At 46.2% G+C, this 22,349-nt stretch overlaps 1 protein-coding gene across 1 annotated transcript in view; it reads right to left on the bottom strand.

The window, feature by feature from the left end:
* Nucleotides 1–22,349, bottom strand: part of kif5ab (kinesin family member 5A, b) — a 459,246-nt gene that overhangs the window by 164,621 nt on the left and 272,276 nt on the right. The window contains exons 15-16 of the mRNA XM_061937764.2: nt 21,246–21,392; nt 1–189 (exon numbers count right to left, since the gene is read on the bottom strand). Coding sequence (XP_061793748.2) covers nt 1–189; nt 21,246–21,392 — 336 coding nt within the window. The remainder of the gene's footprint in view (nt 190–21,245; nt 21,393–22,349) is intronic.

The raw sequence follows: 22,349 nt of genomic DNA, 5'->3' as shown, positions 1-22,349 counted from the left end.
CTGGGCAATGAGGAGGTGGCAGGAGGACATTTCTCGGCCCGTCTCCTCCATCTTGCGGTGACACTCAGCCTGAAGGTTCTCCAGCTGGCGGCAGCGCTTCACCATGGACTTCACCTCCGACTTAAGCTTACTGATGTAGAGCCTGGCGACCGTGAACTCCTCCTCGATGACGCCCGAGAACTCAATAGACTGGAAAGAGAGCCGAGGGAGAAGAAACCATAAGTTAACGTTCTCGAAATGGCATCTGTGAGTGTAGGGAAAGATGTCGGATATTTTGAAAATGTATTATTCGTGCTGGGGTTTTGTAACAACGACGAGATGTTTTGTTCATTGCGGCATGAAAGCCATGCTTGCCAACCTTGAGACCTCCGATTTCGGGAGGTGGGGGAGGGGGAGGGGGGCGTGGTCGGGGTGGGACGGGGGCGTGGTTGTGGGCGCGGCTAAACGGGGAGGAGTATATTTACAGCTAGAATTCACCAAGTCAAGTATTTCATATATATATATAGATAATATATATATATAGATAGATAATATATATATATATATATATATATATATATATATATATATATATATATATATATATATATATATATATATATATACATGTGACGGTCCACAACTGTATGTGGCAAAATGCAGCTCCACACTGCTGTCGCTTCAACATATCACTGGCACCAGGTGGATTATGAATTTCTTTTATTACAGTGTCCTGCAAAACAGTGCAAACTGTGAGACTGTGAGTCCACTTGGGTCACGGGATTCTCAGTTAGAAGGCTTCACAGTTCTGATGTTTGACATAATAAAACCACAGTTTCATTTTACAAACATGTTACATTTGAGTGTGATCGTATAGTGTTTAAACCAAATCTTCATACTAATTATCATATTCATTCTCTCAGTTGGTTTCACCCGTACTGATATTGGTATACTTAAATTTACAATAATCCTTTTTTTTATATGCAAAATACACAGTAAATTGACAGTCACTACATTTTACAGGATGTCCCTGAACGCACCTCGCATCCAAAATGGCTGCTTCAAACCATGCGGTTGATAAACCAGGCTGCGGCCTAGCCAAGCTACCATTAGCATCATAATAATAGGTGAGGACAGCTATATGAACAACCAAACAATCACAGTGGCATGAAATATAATGTTACCTGCAAAACAGTGCAAACTGTGAGACTGTGAGTCCACTTGGGTCACGGGATTCTCTAAATAACACATCAACAATCACCAATTAGTTTACACAGTAAAAGTGTGTTATTGTCTTCAAAATATCACTCTCAGATACAGTTTTGGTCAATACCAATTAGCGAACCTTTTTATGTGTACGTTACAAAGTACTAATCAAAATATAAACAGTCAATATTCACTAATTAGTAATCAATCCCGGACAATGCAAAAACGTGTCTCACCAGTTAGAAGGCTTCACAGTTCTGAGCACTTCCCGCAGGTAACCATACATACCACTTCTCGCCAGCAACAGGTGCTGTTGCAACACTTCATTCATAATTTAATCAAGCATAATGAACGTCTGTTTCTACACCGTTACATACACCCCCCTTAAATTATGCTGAAGTGAAGCAAAACATGAACAGTATCAACGACAAAAAGTAGAAACAGTATGAGAATCTCGGGCAATGATGTACAACGGAAAAGTCAATGTCAGAAATTCTTCCTCAAGAAGTGTGTAGGCACAGGAGGGTACCAAAACCTGTACCTATCACAGACCAGTAGAAATGTCATATACATTTCACATACACATACATATCTACGCCCAGCAGTTGCGCTACTAGCGTCCAGCATAGCAAATCAATTTTTCATTAATCAATTGTCCTAATACAAGTCAACAATATCACAGTTTGTCCCGAAATCAAATCAAAGAATTACACCCATACTACTGGTGGTACAACAACCCTCTGGAATGACATCTCCCAAATAAGTCTATTGGGTGGCCTAATATTTCTACCACACCTTGTGGAGACTAAGGGTCCCTGAGTGTCTAGCGGGTGTGTGCAGACTACTTCTTCTAACTCAACTTGTAGTGGGGACGAGTTGTCTAGGACAACAGGAATATCTGTCAAATGTGGTGTGTGAACTACAGGGTCAAATGAAAGTTCAGTGCATGCGTGACTCATGTGGCTGCTTTCAGATCCGTCAGGGAGCTTGATCGGCAATTCCACAGACTGGCCTTCCATAATGCCATCCATCTGACAGCCTCCATCGAGATGATCATCCTCAATCTCATCATCAGTTCCTGCATCTGCCTGAACCGGTGACTGCATGAGCCATTCCTTAGTCCGTGCTTGAACATCATCCTGATCACACAAAACACTTGTCTGGTTATCGCCACAATCTGTATCTGACTGTGACTCATCAGAAATTGCCTGGGCTTCATCACACCCGGGGAATGTCAGGAAATCAACTGGGAGCAGCAAGTTCCGGTGTACTACCTTTTCTTTCCCTGAAGCATCACGAATCCTGTACACATTGATCCTTGATCTCACAGACACAACGTCAAAAGGGGTTGAGTCCCATCGGTCTGCAACTTTCCTCTTCCCTTTTTCACCTCGATTGGCAAGCAGCACTCTGTCACCCACAACTAACTGTGACCCTTTAACCTTGCGGTTGTATATCTTAGCATGACGATCCTGCTCATCAACTGCATGCTGTTTAGCAATCCGTGTGGCCTCGATGAAATCCCTTTTTAGATGGCACACAAACTCACTGTGGCTGACAACGGTGGAGTTCTCCAAGACATGATGGAACATAACGTCGACAGGCAAGCGTGGGACACGACTAAACATCAGGTAAAATGGGGCAAAGCCCGTGGTCTCATGCACTGTACAGTTATAGCAAAACGTCAGAGTCTGGAGCATTTGCGGCCATCTGGACTTGGATTTTGGGGAAAGGGTCCTAATCATACCTCCAAGAGTTCTGTTGAATCTTTCAGTGATACCATTGCCCATTGGATGATATGGAGTCGTGTGGGACTTTTGCACTCCCGCCATCTCAAGAAGATCCTTGATAAGCCTACTCTCAAAGTTAGCTCCCTGGTCCGAATGAATCCTTTTAGGGAATCCATAGATGCAGAAAAACCTGTCCCACAGGCATCGGGCAACTTGCTTTGCTGATTGGTTTCTGCAGGGGAATGCAAGAGCCAACTTTGAGAAATGGTCTGTCACAACAAGGACATCAGTGCATTTATTTACACCTGATTCCGCTGTCCAAAAATCAATACACACTAATTCCATGGGAGCCGAAGTGCGGACGTTCTCAAGAGGTGCACGGGCTTCTGGTTCAGGTGTCTTACCCAAAATGCACCTCTGGCAGTTCACAACATGTCTCAAGGTATCTTTTTCCATTCCTATCCAGAAAAATCTTTCGCTGGCCAAAGAGAATGTCCTAGAGCGGCCCTGATGACCAGCTGCGTCATGAACGCCATGTAAGACCTGTTTCTTCAGCGAGTCTGGAACGACAAACTGAAAGATTTTCCTGTTCATGAAGCGGTCCTTCTTCACTCGATAGAGAATTCCACCACGAACGTTGAACTTATCCCAGTGTCTCAACAATCTGAGCACACAGCTCGACTCAGTCGTTCTTTCATGTCTTGACGGTCTTTTGTGTCGGTTCACATAGAAGAGAACTCTGCTAACGGTGGGGTCTTGCTGCTGAAGATTTTGTAGTTGACTGTGAGGGACAACAACAGATGAATCTTCTTTGGGCAGCTGTAGTGATGTTGGACTCGTTCCTGGCAGCAAAGAGACACCGCCAGTCCGGTGTGCGTACAACACTGCGGACACTTCTCCAGCAGCAATTGCACCTCCAGGTGACTGAGAAGAAACTTGTCCTTCGGTCGATTGGCCTCCTGCAGATCGAACAGCTTGACAGTTGGTGGTCAAACGGAAAGCATGTTGTACAGTATCATTCACAACTCCATTAACTTGATCCAACAAAGACAGATATGGCTCCTTTACCAAACGATGACTGACACAGGACTGCACAAAGGGCTCACGACTCAAGGCATCAGCCACTGTATTTTTGGGCCCTGGCACATATTTCAGGTCAAAATCATAAGCTGCCAGTTTTGAAATCCATCTTTGTTCACAGGCATCCAACCTGGGCTTCGTCAAGACATAGGTCAGGGGATTGTTATCAGACCATGCAGTAAAGTGCCTCCCTTTCAGCCAGTGGGAGAACTTTTCACATATGGCCCATTTTAAAGCGAAAAATTCCAGCCTGTGAGCTGGATAGTTCAGCTGGGCTCTTGACAGCGTTTTACTAGCAAATGCGACTGGCTTTGCAACTTCTTCCCCAGCACTGAGCTGGGACAGAACAGCTCCGATGCCATCAAACGAAGCATCTACAGCAAGAATAAAAGGCTTTCCGAAGTCAGGATGAGCCAGTGTTACCCTTTGGGACAGGTCACATTTCAGAGTTTCAAAGGCTTTCTGACACTCGGTTGTCCAGTCCTCTGCTGACAGCTTGACACAACTCGCAGCTTCAATTTAGACTTCATTCCTCGCCTGGCCTTACCAATTGCCTTCTGACCCGAGATGAGCTTAAATAGGGGTCTAGCCTTAATGGAGCAATCCTCGATAAAATGTTGATAATACAACACCATCCCCAAGAAAGATCGAATCTTCCTTTGAGAGGGAGTGACACCATCACTATCCATCAAATCAGATGCCTGCACTCTGCAAATAGCTTCAACCTTTCCAGGGTCTGTTTGGACTCCTGACTCAGATATAACATGGCCAAGAAATCTCACTGATCTCCTGAGAAAGTGGCACTTCTTTGGCGCTAACTTGAGGTTGTGGTCCTTCAAACGGGAGAAAACCATCTCCAACCGTTCAAGCGCTATCTGTTCTGTTGGACCAAAGACCATGAGATCGTCAAGGTAGCACAAGAGGCTAGTGAAATTCTCATCCCCGAAAATAGAGAGCATCATCCTCATAAATGTAGCGGGGCTGTTCGAGAGACCCTGTGGCATTCGGTTGTACTCATGAAGGCCAAAGGGGGAGGAAAAGGCGGTGTACTTCTTGTGTCCTTCAAATAGAGGTACATTGTAAAATCCTGACGTGAGGTCCATGGTGGAGAAAAAGACATTTCCTCCAAGTGCGGCAAGAGCATCAGCCGGATGAGGCAGTGGGTGTGCGTCTCTCATTGTCCTCGCATTGAGCCATCTGAAATCAGTGCAGATGTGCAAATTTCCGTCTTTCTTCCAAACAAGAACCAAGGGTGATGCATATTCACTTGTGGATTTCCGAATTATGCCCTTTTCTTCCATCTCACTGAGAGCGGTTCTTAGCTTCTCATAGTAATTTGGTGGCACCCTGCGATAAGGCAGGCGGAAAGGCATCTCATCCACCAGATGTATCTTGTGCACAAAGTCAGATGCTTCCCCACAGTCCATCTTGTCCCGCGAAAAGATTGTCTCATGTCTCTCGATGACCTGGAAAAGCCTGTCTCTCCAAAGGTCGGAGACAGCGCAAGCATCCAGATCCAGATCTTGCAGACCAAGCCTGTACAGTGCTGCCTTGATGTCTTCCTTAGACCTTTCTTCTGTAGCAGCAGACACAACTTGGGAGTGAACTTGGATGTGGTCAGGCTGAGACAAATCTTCAACAGCAACACAGGAAAACACATCTGCTAGCTTTGAGTTTTTCTTAAGCAACACAGGCTCACTGGTGGGGTTGATGACTTTCATGGGCAGGTATTGATCACCCCACATTGGTGAAATCACCCTCCCAACTAGAATCTTCCTTGATCTACACCGTGACTGGGTCGGTTCGATCATCACTGTGCTGCCAACTGACAAAGGTGCTGAGGCAGGAAGCTTACCCCAAACAAGGTGTTCCCTCATCGGCTGGAGCATGACACATTGCTGAAGCTTCAGCGTGCCAACCTTGTCAGGCACAGTTTCACCCCTCCATTTCTCTGTGTTAGAAAGGAGAGAGAAGAACCGGTGGCAATCTTTATCAATGACGCTGCTAGGCTCTGACATGAGTCGCCAGTAACTCTCAGTCCCTCTCATCAGTTGAAGAATCTTTTTTATGGCATTACTGCCCAGGATCATGTCGTCTGTCTGTCCAGGAACAACAAACATAGGTACAGCCAACTTGCATTCATACACCACTACTTCCACATCATAAACAGCTGAAGGGGTCACTTGATGGCCACCACATCCAATAATGACAACACCAATTGCTGAGTGTCGCTTCATGTTTGGAATGTGCTCCAACAACCGGGCTATAGCACGCTCACTTAATGTGCAACCTGTAGAGCCACTATCAATCATCGCTTTCAGGGGAATACCACCTGATGTGACAGTAGTGTAGAACAAGCTATCAGACTTCTGAATTCTGTGTGTGCCTTTGAAAACAACTGTTCTATCTGGGGGTATGTCGGAACTGAGTGACTCAAACATCGACTCTAAATCATTGGAAAAACTACTGGGAGGGTCATTAACAGGATCTACACCGACCTCCCTCTGGTGCAGATCAATCAGTTTTCCGACTGTGCAGCTGGCGTGAACCTCGCCTGGGCAGGACAATCGCGCCTGGTGTGGTCAGGTGAGTAGCACTGAAAACAGAGTCTATTCCTACGGCAGTGAACAAGTGCAGAGTGAGCCACGTCACCACAAACAGCACAAGGCGAGTTATCCAGACCCACAATTCTGGAGAACTGTGTCTTAGGTGGTCTGGCCGCAGGGTTACGGGCTTGAGCAGACCGCTCCAGCAAAATCTTTTCCAACATAACTATGACACGTTCTAAGGCATTCGGGTCTGTACCCTTAGCTGTGTTAGCCTCTTGAGTGTCAGAATGACCAACTGCAGTGTGAAGCATATCAACATGGTTCACATACACACGTTCATTGGCCTTCCTACTCATCACAGCAGCATCCTTTGAGCAAAACTCTGTATGATATTCATCCAGCACAGCCTGGACTTCCACAGCCGACCACTTGTCAATCGTCTTTGATCTGAATGTCATGGAAAGATCTCTGGAGGGGCAATTCTTTATAAACATCACCTAAGGGTGTACTAGTGTCAAACTTTAAATAGCTCATTTTGAAATATCAAAATAAAATAGCACAAAAATCACAATATGGATACCAAAAAAAACAGGTAAAACACTCAAATTGGACACAGTGCACACAGCTAACACCCCGTCCACCTGATAGCGTAATGAAAAAGCCGTCCAGCAAGATGGATCCGGTCCGATGTGATGAGGCAAATTCGACGGGTCACGGCACCAATGTGACGGTCCACAACTGTATGTGGCAAAATGCAGCTCCACACTGCTGTCGCTTCAACATATCACTGGCACCAGGTGGATTATGAATTTCTTTTATTACAGTGTCCTGCAAAACAGTGCAAACTGTGAGACTGTGAGTCCACTTGGGTCACGGGATTCTCAGTTAGAAGGCTTCACAGTTCTGATGTTTGACATAATAAAACCACAGTTTCATTTTACAAACATGTTACATTTGAGTGTGATCGTATAGTGTTTAAACCAAATCTTCATACTAATTATCATATTCATTTTCTCAGTTGGTTTCACCTGTACTGATATTGGTATACTTAAATTTACAATAATCCTTTTTTTAATATGCAAAATACACAGTAAATTGACAGTCACTACATTTTACAGGATGTCCCTGAACACACCTCGCATCCAAAATGGCTGCTTCAAACCATGCGGTTGATAAACCAGGCTGCGGCCTAGCCAAGCTACCATTAGCATCATAATAATAGGTGAGGACAGCTATATGAACAACCAAACAATCACAGTGGCATGAAATATAATGTTACCTGCAAAACAGTGCAAACTGTGAGACTGTGAGTCCACTTGGGTCACGGGATTCTCTAAATAACACATCAACAATCACCAATTAGTTTACACAGTAAAAGTGTGTTATTGTCTTCAAAATATCACTCTCAGATACAGTTTTGGTCAATACCAATTAGCGAACCTTTTTATGTGTACGTTACAAAGTACTAATCAAAATATAAACAGTCAATATTCACTAATTAGTAATCAATCCCGGACAATGCAAAAACGTGTCTCACCAGTTAGAAGGCTTCACAGTTCTGAGCACTTCTCGCAGGTAACCATACATACCACTTCTCGCCAGCAACAGGCGCTGTTGCAACACTTCATTCATAATTTAATCAAGCATAATGAACGTCTGTTTCTACACCGTTACATATATATATATAAGAAATACTTGACGTTCAGTGAATTCTAGCCATATATATATATATATATATATATATATATATATATATATATATATATATATATATATATATATATATATATATATATATATATATATATGTGTGAGTGTTATGTGTGTGTATATATAAATACTTGAATTTCAGTGTTCATTTATTTACACATATACACACACATAACACTCATCTACTCATTGTTGAGTTAAGGGTTGAATTGTCCATCCTTGTTCTATTCTCTGTCACTATTTTTCTAACCATGCTGAACACCCTCTCTGATGATGCATTGATGTGTGGCACGCACAAAAGTGCTTTCATCAAATGCACTAGATGGCAGTATTGTCCTGTTTAAGAGTGTCACAACATTGCTGTTTACGGCAGACGAACTGCTTTACGGTAGACGAAAAACGTGACTGCTGTTGTTGTGTGTTGTTGCCGCGCTGGGAGGACGTTAATGAAACTGCCTAACAATAAACCCACATAAGAAACCAAAAACTTGCCCTCCATCATTCTACAGTTATAACGTGATTGGGCAGGTATGCTGATTATATTGTGGGTTAATACTCAAATAAAATATTTGTTATTATGGACCTGAGTTCGCCTGAATTTCGGGAGATTTTCGGGAGAAAATTTGTCCCGGGAGGTTTTCGGGAGAGGCGCTGAATTTCGGGAGTCTCCCGGAAAATCCGGGAGGGTTGGCAAGTATGATGAAAGCAATGCGACACGCACCTGGGGGCCTCGTGCATTGAGAGTAATGTTGTGTCGTTCACGAACGATTCGTTCGAACGAACGAATCTTTTGAGTGAGCGTACTGAACCGAATCACTTCATGAACTGATTCGTTCCTTTCTCAGTTCAGTTGAGCTCCGCCGCGACCATGCCGGTATGAGTGGAACTGGCGCATTCTGTGACTCACTGAACCCTCGACGTCGGCGAACGACGCAGCCAGCTACTCATCATTGGGGCGGAGGGAGGGACTGAGCGAACGATTCGTTCACCGCGGATTAACGACATGAATCACTCAGTGAACGACAACGCTCTCGCTCTCTGCTCTGCTTGCCCCAATGCCGCGAGTGATTCTCCTCCCGTCGCGGGGATATATTTCATGCCCTTGGCATCCGTTCTCCATTCATTCTCCAAGCTAACGGCTAATGTTGACTCAAGCCACATGAAAACAAACACACACACGCGCCCCGTCCCCATTATCTCAACACATAAAGTTATGAGAGTAAAGGAGACAGAAAGAAAGTCAGTGCAGGGCAAGGCTGAGCAGCAGCGACGCGAGGGGGAGGGCGGGGGGTAAAGTGTAGGGCAGGCTGTTTTGAGAAGATTTAAAATAAAAATAATAACTAATGTATGTACACATACATAGGCTATTATTGACACAGTTATTGTAACAAAAATAATCGGCTCAGCTCATCCAAAGTCAGCCAGCTTGTATTTTTAAATGCAAATCTGGAGTAGGGGCAAGATCTTTGGACGAAAATACCTTGAAAGAGAACATAATGTGCAAGAACAATCTTTCCTTTGTTTGACACTTTTGGTGTGTGTGTGTGTTTAGTTTCTTGATTTTTATATTATTTCAGCTATTTATTTTCTTTTTTATTGCATATTTAAGTTGATATTTCCATTTTTATATTTTTAAATATAAGCTACAGAAATTTTAGTTTTAATGTTGGCATTTCTGGCACTTGGTTTAATATTTGTTTTGTTTTATTTAAGGTAGCCTATTTATTTTCTTTTTGTTTGCACATTTAAGTTGATATTTTCTTTGTTATATTTTTAAACGTAGGCTACAAAACATTTAGTTTTTATGTTGGCATTTCTGGCTCTTAATTTATTTGTTTTATTTTGAAAGTATTTATTTTCTTTTTGTTTGCATATTTAAGTTTACATTTTCTTTGCTACAGAACATTTAGTTTTTATGTTGGCATTTGTTAAGGGTTTCTTAATTTAATATTTGTTTTTGCACTAAACAAACGAGGCCTATTTATTTAACTGTTGATTGCAAGCATTTTAGGGGGGGGGATTCGGTGGACGAATTTTTTGAATGACTCAATTTAAGGAACTGATTCTAGTGATTCAGTACAGTCAAAAGAACTGCCTATCCCATCACTAATTGAGAGGTGTGTGTATTTTCATGAAGAGCATACTTTTACAGATACAGAAAATACCGTACACAAGAAAACATTCGGATGTTTTACTTACTCAACAGTCATACATGTCACACTAAGGGTGGCAGTATGAACAATGCCAACACTGTCATAATCATGTGCCATATAGTGAAACCACACTAGACAACAACGACAAACACATTTTGGAAGAATATTTGCACCGCAACACAACATAAACACTACAGAACAAATTCCCAGAATTCCCTGCAGCACCAACTCATCCGGGACGCTACAATATAAACACACACAGAGTACTTACAAGCAGACACAGTGTGTAGACAGAAAAGGGAGAACGGACGCATTTTGGCTTAAAAAGTAACGATAAAGATGAAGTTATAACACTGAAACACCTTCAGGAAGAGGTGCTTTAAGACATGGCTAGCGAGCTAGCGGATCACGTCCATCCGCCGTCGGCAGTGTTTTAGCTACTTTTAAATCACTAATCCTGGTCTCCATGGCGACGAATAAAGTATGTTTCTTACAAGTATCATCCCTGCAGGACGAGGAATAGCTGAACATGCTTCACTACACACCGTAGCTCACCGGCTTTAAAATGTAAACAAACGCCATTGGTGGATATACACCTAACATCCACTGTAATGATAACACATACAATAGCGTATCTAGTCGATACTACTATGATTTCCTCGATATTTTTTGGCATCACAAAATCTTCTTTTGTTTTTATAAAATGTATATTATGTTTATAAACTCAGGAAATATGTTCCTGGACACATGAGGACTTTGAATATGACCAATGTATGATCCTGTAACTACTTGGTATCGGATTGATACCCAAATGTGTGATATCATCCAAAACTAATGTCAAGTATCAAACAACAGAAGAATAAGTGATTAGTACATTTTAACAGAAGTGTAGATAGAAAATGTTAAAAGAGAAAGTAAGCAGATATTAAGAGTAAATGAACAAGTAGATTAATAAATCATTTTCTACCACTTGTCCTTAATAATGTTGACAAAATAATAGGTAGATAAATGACACAATATGTTACTGCATACGTCAGCAGACTAATTAGTAGCCTTTGTTTGTTTACTTACTACTAAAAGACAATGTGGAGAGGGGCGTGGTTCACACGTTCCCTGCGGGCGGGGTGTGTGCAGGGGCCGGCCATGAAGCGGCAGACAGGTGAGTGGATATCTCAGCTGGAACGAGTTATCTAATCACCTGTTCCTTTTATTAGCAGGGTCGGAGACCATGGGGGGGTGGTGTGGGCTGGAGACGACGAGAGCGACACCACGAGAGAGACGCTGAAAAGCGGAAAGAGACTTTGGGAGAAGGAAAATAAAATATTTGTAAACGCTGCATCGGATGGTTGTGACAGTTCCTGTGGTCCCAGACGAACCCGTACCTAAGCCTTGCTACAGTGGCGCCCAACAGGAAAGCGGACCAGGAAGAGGATGTCGGCGCCAACCCCTTTGGAGGCGCTGGGCCAAGTTCTGGCCGAGGTGTCAGCGGCGAGCAGACAGCAGACCCAAGTGCTGCGAGTGCTGATGAACAGAGCAGAAGCAGCGGGAGGGATGTCCTCCATGAAGCGCATGGTGGAGGGGGAGGACCCCCAGGCATTTCTGGACGTTTTCGAGGCCACGGCGACGTCGTGCAAGTGGCCGGAGGAGGAATGGGGCGCAAAGCTGCTGCCGCTCCTGGTGGGGGAGGCGCAGCGGGCGGCGCTGAGTCTCCCGGCGACCGCCCGCATGCAGTACGCCGATCTACGCCACGCCATCCTGGACCGGGTCGGCAGCAGCCCCGAAGACCACCGCCGAAAGTTCCGGGCCATGAAGTTGGGGGCAGAGGACCGGCCCTTCGTGTTGGCATACCGGATGAGGGACGCGGCAACCCGGTGGCTCCAGCCCAATGGGCTGGACCCAAAGATGTTGGAGTCCATCATCCTAGAACAATTTATTGATGCCCTCCCGGCCAGGACCTCAGCATGGGTGCGGTACCACAGCTCCCCAGATGTAAAAACAGCGGTGAAACTGGCGGAGGAGCACCTGGCGGTCCAGCGGGAGGCGACCCCAAAGACAGCCGAAAGGCCCACCCCAGCACCCCGCCGACGACTCGCCCCGCTATGGGGGGGGATGGAGGAGACGTCCCGGGAGCAGCGACCACGCACGGCCGAGCCACCCGGAGCCAACGAGCAGGTCCCCCACGCGGGCAGCCAACAAAAAATCGCACCCACACGCACCCACATATACACAGCAAGGGGGGGGACACGGGGCTATAATATCTCCTCTGTTGGTGCATTTCAGGGTACCGGCGCTGCGGAGAGGGGGCTTCCCTCGCAGATGGCGCCTCAAACACCAGGGCCGGTGTGCTGGAGGTGCGGACGGCCCGGTCACGTGCGCCGGGAGTGCTCCATGATGGAGGTGGGGCAGGTGATGCGGGTTGTCGGGCCTCCAGCACCCTCCCCCGATCTGGGGGAGACGTACTGCGTCCCGATAAGGGTACAAGGGAGTACATACCAGGCGATGGTGGATTCGGGCTGTAAACAGTCCATGATCCACCAAAATCTGGTTCGACCTGGGGTATTGAGGCATGCAACACGGGTGAAAATTAGGTGTATTCATGGGGATGTGCACGAGTACCCTATTGTGCCAGTGGAAATTTTACATAAAGATCAAAAGCATAAAGTCAAGGTTGCCGTAAGCGCGCAACTTACGCACCCCGTAATTCTAGGGACGAATTGGCCGGGATTTAACCAGTTGGTGACGCAATGTGTGGGGGTGCGTTCACGGACAGTAGGTGAGGGGAGTATCCGCGCAGTTCTCAGCGGCGACGCGGCTTCATCCGGTACTGCCGAGCGGGAACCGGGGGGGGCTTCGCGGGAGGCCCCCCCGGCCCCCCGGTGGCATCCTACTGAGGATTTTCCCCTCGAGCAGTCCCGTGATGAAACCTTGCGCGAGGCCTGGGACCAGGTGGATTATATTGACGGTCAGCTGGCGCGCCCGGGGAAAGCGCGGGTATTCCCCCATTTTTTCAATTATTCGGGATAGATTGTACCGAGTGGGCCGTGACACTCAAACCGGGGAGGAACACACCCAGTTGTTGGTGCCAAAACGCCACCGGGAAATGGTTTTCCAGGCGGCGCATTTTAATCCCATGTCTGGCCATTTAGGGTATGATAAAACACTTAATCGGGTCATGGTCCGATTCTATTGGCCAGGCCTCCGGGCAGACGTGCGCCGTTGGTGCGCTGCCTGCCCAGACTGCCAGCTGGTGAGCCCAGCGGCCACCCCAAAGGCGCCCTTGCGCCCATTACCACTCATGGAGGTCCCGTTCGAGAGAATTGGGATGGACCTCATCGGACCATTTCACCCGAGCACACGGGGATACCGCTTTGTGTTAGTCCTGGTGGATTACGCAACGCGCTATCCCGAAGCAATGCCCTTGCGCTCTATCTCTGCCAAGAGTGTTGCGCAAGCGCTGTTTCAGGTCATCTCCCGAGTTGGAATCCCGAAAGAGATTCTGACTGACCAAGGCACGTCCTTTATGTCGCGCACGATAAAGGAACTTTACGGGTTATTGGGAATTAAAGCGATCCGCACCAGCGTATATCATCCGCAAACAGATGGGCTGGTGGAGAGATTAAATAAAACGCTGAAAACCATGATCCGTAAATTTATGCACGAGGACAAACAGAATTGGGATAAATGGTTGGACCCCCTAATGTTTGCGATGCGCGAGGTACCCCAGGCCTCAGTTGGTTTTGCACCGTTTGAGTTATTATACGGCCGAAGGCCTCGCGGAGTGCTGGACGTTATTAAGGAAAGCTGGGAGGAGGGTCCGAGCTCCAGCAAAAATGAAATTCAGTACGTCATGGACATGCGAGCAAAACTCCACAAGGTGGGGCACTTGTCACGTGAGAATTTGCTCCGTGCCCAAGAGCGTCAGCGGCGCACGTATAACAGGGGGACCCAACTACGCAAATTCACACCGGGAGAAAAAGTACTTGTATTGCTTCCAACCTCAAACTCCAAATTACTTGCAAAGTGGCAGGGACCCTTTGAGGTCGCACGGCAAGTGGGTGATGTCGATTATGAGGTTCGGCGCTCGGACCGACGCGGAGACACTCAGATTTACCATCTGAACCTGCTGAAGGCGTGGAAGGAGGCGGAGCCTGTTTCCATGGTGACAGTAGTGAGGGAGGAGGAGGAGTTGGGGGTTGAGATCCCGCGCTCTGGCCCGGCCCCTCGGCTGACCTGTGATGACCAGCTCACATTGGCCCAGAGAGCGGAGGTTGCTAAGTTACAGCAGCGCTACTCTGATGTGTTCTCCTCGCGGCCCGGTCGCACGAATCTCATCCGACATCATATTGAGACCAGCCCGGGGGTTACGGTGCGGTCTCGGCCATATCGGCTTCCGGAACACAAGCGCAAAGTGGTTCGGGAGGAATTAAAAACCATGCTTGAGTTGGGGGTGATAGAAGAATCCCACAGCGCGTGGTGCAGTCCCATTGTTCTGGTTGGGAAGAAGGATGGGACTGTGCGGTTCTGTGTGGATTACCGCAGGGTGAATGAACAATCACGGTTTGACGCGTACCCAATGCCTCGGGTCGACGAGCTCCTAGATCGGCTGGGCACTGCTCGTTTTTTCACGACGCTGGATTTGACCAAGGGCTACTGGCAGATTCCCTTGTCACCAGAGTCCCGAGAAAAAACGGCTTTCTCCACTCCGGAAGGTTTGTACCAATTTGTGACACTTCCGTTTGGCTTGTTCGGTGCGCCCGCCACGTTCCAGCGTCTCATGGACCGCGTGCTGCGCCCCCACGCTGCATACGCGGCTGTCTACCTGGATGATGTCATCATCCAGAGTGGCAGCTGGGAAGAACACATGCGGCGGGTGGGGGCGGTGCTCGAGTCCCTGAGGCGGGCGGGGCTCACCGCCAACCCGGCGAAGTGCGCAGTTGGCCGGAGGGAGGTACAGTATCTGGGGTACCACTTGGGAGGGGGACAGGTGCGGCCCCAGGTAGACAAAACAGCGGCAATCGCGGCCTGTCCACCCCCCAAGACAAAAAAAGAGGTGAGGCAGTTTTTGGGACTGGCGGGCTATTACCGGCGGTTCATTCCCCGGTTCGCGGACTTAACCGGCCCACTGACTGACCTCACCCGAAAGGGTGCTCCAGAACTGGTCCAGTGGACGGAGCAGTGCCAGCGGGGGTTTGAGAAGGTAAAAACAGCACTCTGCGAGGAGCCGGTGCTGCACATGCCTAACTTTGACATCCCTTTCTGTCTGCAGGCGGACGCGTCAGGCCGGGGGCTGGGGGCGGTGCTGTCCCAGCGGGTGGGGGACGTCGACCGCCCCGTGCTGTACATCAGCCGTAAACTCTCGGACCGGGAGGCAAGGTACAGCACGGTGGAGAGGGAGTGCCTTGCCATCCGGTGGGCGGTCGGGGCCCTCCGCTACTACCTGTTGGGGCGTGCCTTCAGTCTCTGCTCGGACCACAAACCGCTCCAGTGGCTCCACCGCATGAAGGACGCCAACGCGCGGATCACCCGGTGGTATCTGGCATTACAGCCCTACAACTTCCGGGTGGTCCACAGGCCGGGTGCGCAGATGGCGGTGGCCGACTTCCTCTCTCGCCCCGCTATGGGGGGGTGTGGGGGGGAGTGGGCGCGGCCGGACGGCTGCCCGGCCTGAGTCTAGCGGTGGAGGCATGTGGAGAGGGGCGTGGTTCACGCGTTCCCTGCGGGCGGGGTGTGTGCAGGGGCCGGCCATGAAGCGGCAGACAGGTGAGTGGATATCTCAGCTGGAACGAGTTATCTAATCACCTGTTCCTTTTATTAGCAGGGTCGGAGACCATGAGGGGGTGGTGTGGGCTGGAGACGACGAGAGCGACACCACGAGAGAGAGACGCTGAAAAGCGGAAAGAGACTTTGGGAGAAGGAAAATAAAATATTTGTAAACGCTGCATCGGATGGTTGTGACAGTTCCTGTGGTCCCAGACGAACCCGTACCTAAGTCTTGCTACAGACAAGTTGTCTAGTATGTTCATTATTTTATTTAAGGACAAAATTGCTATAATAACCATATGTTTAATTGTACCGTAAGATTTTTTTTTGTTAAAAAAACGATACAGGTACCAAAATATTGGTATCGGGACAACACTAATACACACACACCGAGCACCCACTGACAGAAATGTAGATAGACGCCTATGCCCTCATGTACGCACATTTCTACAGGCTTTGGATACTTTGGCGACACATAGAGGTGGTCGTTCGGCCAGCATTTAATTTTAAGGACACAAATATCACTTTTTCGCCAATGCATTTAAAGGGGAACTGCACTTTTTTTATTTAAAATAGATGGGGTTTTTTTTTGCATTCTAAATATTAAATAAATGTGATCAAACGTTTGCTTACAGTGGAGCCTGTGGGAGCTGTGCAATTCCGCCTGTAAAGCCAAAATGTCTTTTCGTGTCGTCCACACCATTTCCGGGTCCTAAATGGCTGTCAAAGTGTACAGACTTGTCGGAATACCTACTCAGACTTCTTCTGTCCAGGTGAAGCAGACCACTTTGATGATGTAAACACAGGGACACACGGTAGTGATCAAGGCGCCGCTATAAATAGTTTGTCTGCATTACTGCTTATAATGATATCACTAATACATGGTCAATATTCGGCCCTGCGATGAGGTGGCGACTTGTCCAGGGTGTACCCCGCCTTCCGCCCGATTGTAGCTGAGATAGGCTCCAGCGCCCCCCGCGACCCCGAAGGGAATAAGCGGTAGGAAATGGATGGATGGATGGTCAATATTCAAGTCACTACATGTAAATAGAGTATTTTTGGCACTTTTTGAATGGTTATTTACCACAAATTTGGGTATGAATCCGATACCAAGTAGTTACAGGATCATACATTGGTCATATTCAAAGTCCTCATGTGTCCAGGGACATATTTCCTGAGTTTTTAAACATAATATACATTTACAAAAATCAAAAGAAGATTTTGTCATGTTAAAAAATATCGATGTAATCATAGTAGTATCGACTAGATACGCTATTGTACGTGGTATCATTACAGTGGATGATAGGTATTGATCCACCAATGGTGTTTGTTTATATTGTAGCGTCCCGGAAGAGTTGGTGCTGCAGGGAATTCTGGGAATTTGGTCTGTAGTGTTTATGTTGTGTTGCGGTGCAAATATTCTTCCAAAATGTGTTTGTCATTGTTGTTTAGTGTGGTTTCACTATATGGCACATGTTTATGACAGTGTTGTTTAGTGTGGTTTCACTATATGGCACATTTTTATGACAGTGTTGGTGTTGTTCATACTGCCACCCTGAGTGTTGAATAAGTATGGATTATTATGTCATTAATTCATTAATGTCAAAATAAAATCTTGGCTAGACTTTGATAATAACAGACTATATGATTTGTGACTTTTTTGTTATGTTAAACGGACCAACTCGCCACAAAACTAACAACAACAAGATTGATTTTCAAAAATTATTATAAAGATTTAAAGTTGCCATCAGTCCCACGTGGGTGCTCTGCATTGTCCGTGGGTACTTCGGGGCCCGAGCACCCACGGGATCGTCGCCTATGCATGAGGGATAAAGTTGCCGTGTAACACCGCACCTTTAAATGTCAAGCTCAGTCTTGATCCATCTCAACTTTGCTGTGAAAAAGGGCGTACGGCAGGTTTTTGTGCATACACACACTTAATACATGAGGCCCCTGGCATTGTCGTGGAATATTAAAGGGGAACTATTACGCAAAACCATTTTGGTATGTGCTGTTGTGTGGGATCTCCAAAAGTCCCGAAAATTGGAAATCAAACCATGGAGGCATGGCGGAAATATTTGTAATGATATTTATTATTTTTCTCTATCCTCTTGTTGTTGGGCAGACTGGCTCATACATGCACATGCATCCTCCTCTGTTGCCATTTGTAATACAAAGTAGCGTATACTTCAAACTTACATTTGTCAGTAGACTCAATATACACTATATTGCCAAAAGTATTTGGCCACCTGCCTTTACTCACATATGAACTCAAATTCGCCGATGACACAACGGTGGTTGGACCCATTACAGGGGGTGATGAGTCTGCATATGGAGATGAAGTCCTGAAACTAATAGCGTGGTGTTCAGTGAATAACCTGGCACTGAACACCACAAAAACCAAGGAACTCATCTTTGATTTCAGAAAAAAAACAGTGCAGACCCCTCTACATCAACGGCGAGGAGGTGGAGAGAGTCAGCTCTTTCAAGTTCCTCGGCACCCTCATATCTGCGGACCTCTCCTGGACCCCAAATACAACTGCGGTCATAAGGAAGGCCCAGCGGAGACTCCACTTCCTGAGGGTGCTGAGGAAGAACAGACTGGAGAGGCAGCTTAAGGTGACCTTCTATCGCTCGGCTGTCGAGAGCCTGCTATCGTACTGCATAACAGTGTGGTACGCCAGCTGCACTGAAGCATACAGGAAGGCGATTCAGAGGGTCATAAACTCTGCACAAAAAATCATTGACTGCCCCCTCCCCTCCCTTGAAGGATTTACACAACTCCCGCTGCCTCAACAGAGCAAAAAACATTACCAAGGACAGCACACACCCTGGCTTCCACCTGTTCGACCTGCTACCATCGGGCAGGCGCTACAGGTGCATCAGAGCCAGAACAAACAGGCTCAGAGACAGCTTCTTTCCCAGAGCTGTCACTATCTTGAACTCAAACTTGTAATAAATAATTCACCCCCCCTTCAAGTGTAATACGTCCGACACTGATTGCTACTTTGTTACTCCGGTACTCTTGTTTTGTTCTGTATATTGTACAGTATTTTGTATATTGTACAGGATTGGAAATGCTTATTGTTGTATTGTATAGTAGTCTGTTTAATTCAATGCTTATTTTTTTTATCTTTACTACTACTTGTGTGATTTATTTTTATTCCATATTTGTTTCCACTACCGCACCTTAAGTTGCAGTCCTTAATCTCGTTAATAATAAATGATAAATGGGTTGTACTTGTATAGCGCTTTTCTACCTTCAAGGTACTCAAAGCGCTTTGACACTACTTCCACATTTACCCATTCACACACACATTCACACACTGATGCAGGGAGCTCCCATGCAAGGCGCTAACCAGCACCCATCAGGAGCAAGGGTGAAGTGTCTTGCTCAGGACACAACGGACATGACGAGGTTGGTACTAGGTGGGGATTGAACCAGGGACCCTCGGGTCGCGCACGGCCATTCTTCCACTGCGCCACGCCGTCCCGCCGTTGTATGCAAATATAATGACAATGAAGTCCATTCTATTCTATTTCATTCTATTCTACCTGAACCCGATAGAACACCTTTGGGATGAATTAGAACAGACACTGAGAGCCAGGCCTTCTCGACCAACATCAGTGTGTGACCTCACCAATGCGCTTTTGGAAGAATGGTGGAAAATTCCTATAAACACACTCCACAACCTTGTGGACAGCCTTCCCGGAAGAGTCGAAGCTGTAATAGCTGCAAAAGGTGGACCGACATCATATTGAACCCTATGGGTTAGGAATGGGATGGCACTTCAAGTTCATATGTGAGTCAAGGCAGGTGGCCAAATACTATTGGCAATATAGTGTATGTCCGGCTTTGACTTGTTCCGCCACCGGTGTACTGTCCTGTTATCGCTCAACAGAAATGCTTGATTTTTGTAACGCATAAACTTTGTAAACTAGTTTAAGTCACGCTATTGTTCAAGACTTTACAGCAGTGGTTCTCAAATGGGGGTACGCGTATCCCTGGGGGTACTTGACGGTATGCCAAGGGGTACGTGAGATTTTTTTTTAAATGTCTATCAAAAATAATTCTGAAAAGAAATGCAACAATGCAATATTCAGTGTTGACAGCTAGATTTTTTGTGGACATGTTCCATAAATATTGATGTTGAAGATTTCTTTTTTTGTGAAGAAATGTTTAGAATTAAGTTCATGAATCCAGATGGATCTCTATTACAATCCCCAAAGAGGGTTACTTTAAGTTGATGATTACTTCTATGTGTAGAAATCTCTATTTATAATTGAATCACTTGTTTATTTTTCAACAAGTTTTTAGTTATTTGTATATCTTTTTTTCCAAATAGTTCAAGAAAGACCACATCAAATGAGCAATATTTTGCACTGTTATACAATTTAATAAATCAGAAACTGATGACATAGTGCTGTATTTTACTTCTTTATCTCTTTTTTTCAACCAAAAATGATTTGCTCTGATTAGGGTGTACTTGAATTAAAAAAGGGGGTACATCACTGGAAAAAGGTTGAGAACCACTGCTTACAGTAAAGAAAAATCAACGATTAACCATGGGTTTCTTGCTTGAGTTATAACAATATGTATCCCAAATACACAAATACCGCCCTGTTTGCAATGCTAAACCTTGTTATATTTATTTTTTGTATATTATTGATGGTTTGTATGATTGCCAAGTGATGGTGGTGGTATTAAGAGGTCGATTAAATCGGTTTAATCTCCACTAAAGGCCCACGAACCAAATGGCACAGCCTGCCACTGTACCAGTCTAAAAGCATTCAAACATAAAATACATTACACTTTAACCACATTTCTAAAGGTACTTTATTTTTACATCTCCATTTTTGTAACGACTATATGAACTTCTAACCATCATGTTTATTCTTCACATTATTGGATTGACGTAAATAATTAAATGTTGCAACAACACGAGGATGAACGTGCTCGGGCTCGATGCAAATGATGCTGATGAATATTTCAAAAGTGCACCCATAAATGTGTAAAAATGTGAGAATTTTAAATGCACGTCATGTTTGGCCACGGCGAGCATCTCGTCTCCTCTCACCAGTTTGATGTCCCTGTTGCCCACGATGGCGCTGAACTCGCTCAGGTCCCTCATCAGCCCGTTGAGGACCTCTGCAATGCGTTTTCTCTGGTGGCGGCTTGCCTCCTGAAGGCGGGAGAGCTCCACCTCCAACGCCATGAGGCGAGCCTGAAGGGTAAGAGAGGAGAGAGGGTAACAAGGGAGGGGAAAAAAAAAACACTTTCACACCACCCCAAAAAAACATAATTTTCCTGTGTTTTTTTCTGTGAACAGCACCAACTTGAAATATATAGCTTTGTGGGTTGTAAGACTGCACTTGTGTAACAGCATATATGCTGTCATCTCAAGTTCAACACATAACGCTACTTCTAATTAGTGGTCTTTTTTAGGTTCTATATAAAAGGCAAAAGCAGATACATTATTACTCTGATGTGCCAGAAAGGATTCAGAGCTCTAAGAGAGGCAGAACGTTGTCTTTGTGAAATTATTGTGCCAACATTGCTGGGTTCTGTGTGAAATGGAGGAACTACTGCTACAGCTCTGACGTGCCGATTTCTTTGTCCATTCGTCCATCCATCTTCTTCCGCTTATCCGAGGTTGGGTCGTAGGGGCAGCAGCCTAAGCAGAGAAGCCCAGACTTTCCTCTCCCCAGCCACTTCGTCCAGCTCCTCCCGAGGGATCCCGAGGTGTTCCCAGACCAGCTGGGAGTTACAGTCTTCCCAACGTGTCCTGGGTCTTCCATGAGGCGTTCGGGTGGCATCCTGACCAGATGCCCAAACCACCTCATCTGGCTCCTCTCGATGTGGAGGAGCAGTGGCTTTACTTTGAGTTCCTCCCGGATGACAGAGCTTCTCACCCTATCTCTGAAGGAGAGCCCCGCCACCCTGCGGCCGCTTGTACCCGTGATCTGGTCTTTTTGGTCATAACCCAAAGCTCATGACCATAGGTGAGGACGGGAACGTAGATCGACCGGTAATTACCACCTACTCGGTGGCTTTGTGGTTAGAGTGTCCGCCCTGAGATCGGTAGGTTGTGAGTTCAAACCCCGGCCGAGTCATACCAAAGACTATAAAAATAGGACCCATTACCTCCCTGCTTGGCACTCAGCATCAAGGGTTGGAATTG

This window comes from Nerophis lumbriciformis, linkage group LG03 (genome assembly GCF_033978685.3).
Source record: "Nerophis lumbriciformis linkage group LG03, RoL_Nlum_v2.1, whole genome shotgun sequence".
NCBI lineage: Eukaryota > Metazoa > Chordata > Actinopteri > Syngnathiformes > Syngnathidae > Nerophis > Nerophis lumbriciformis.
Note: the sequence above shows the minus strand (reverse complement) of the source record. Positions and strands in the feature narration are given on the sequence as shown.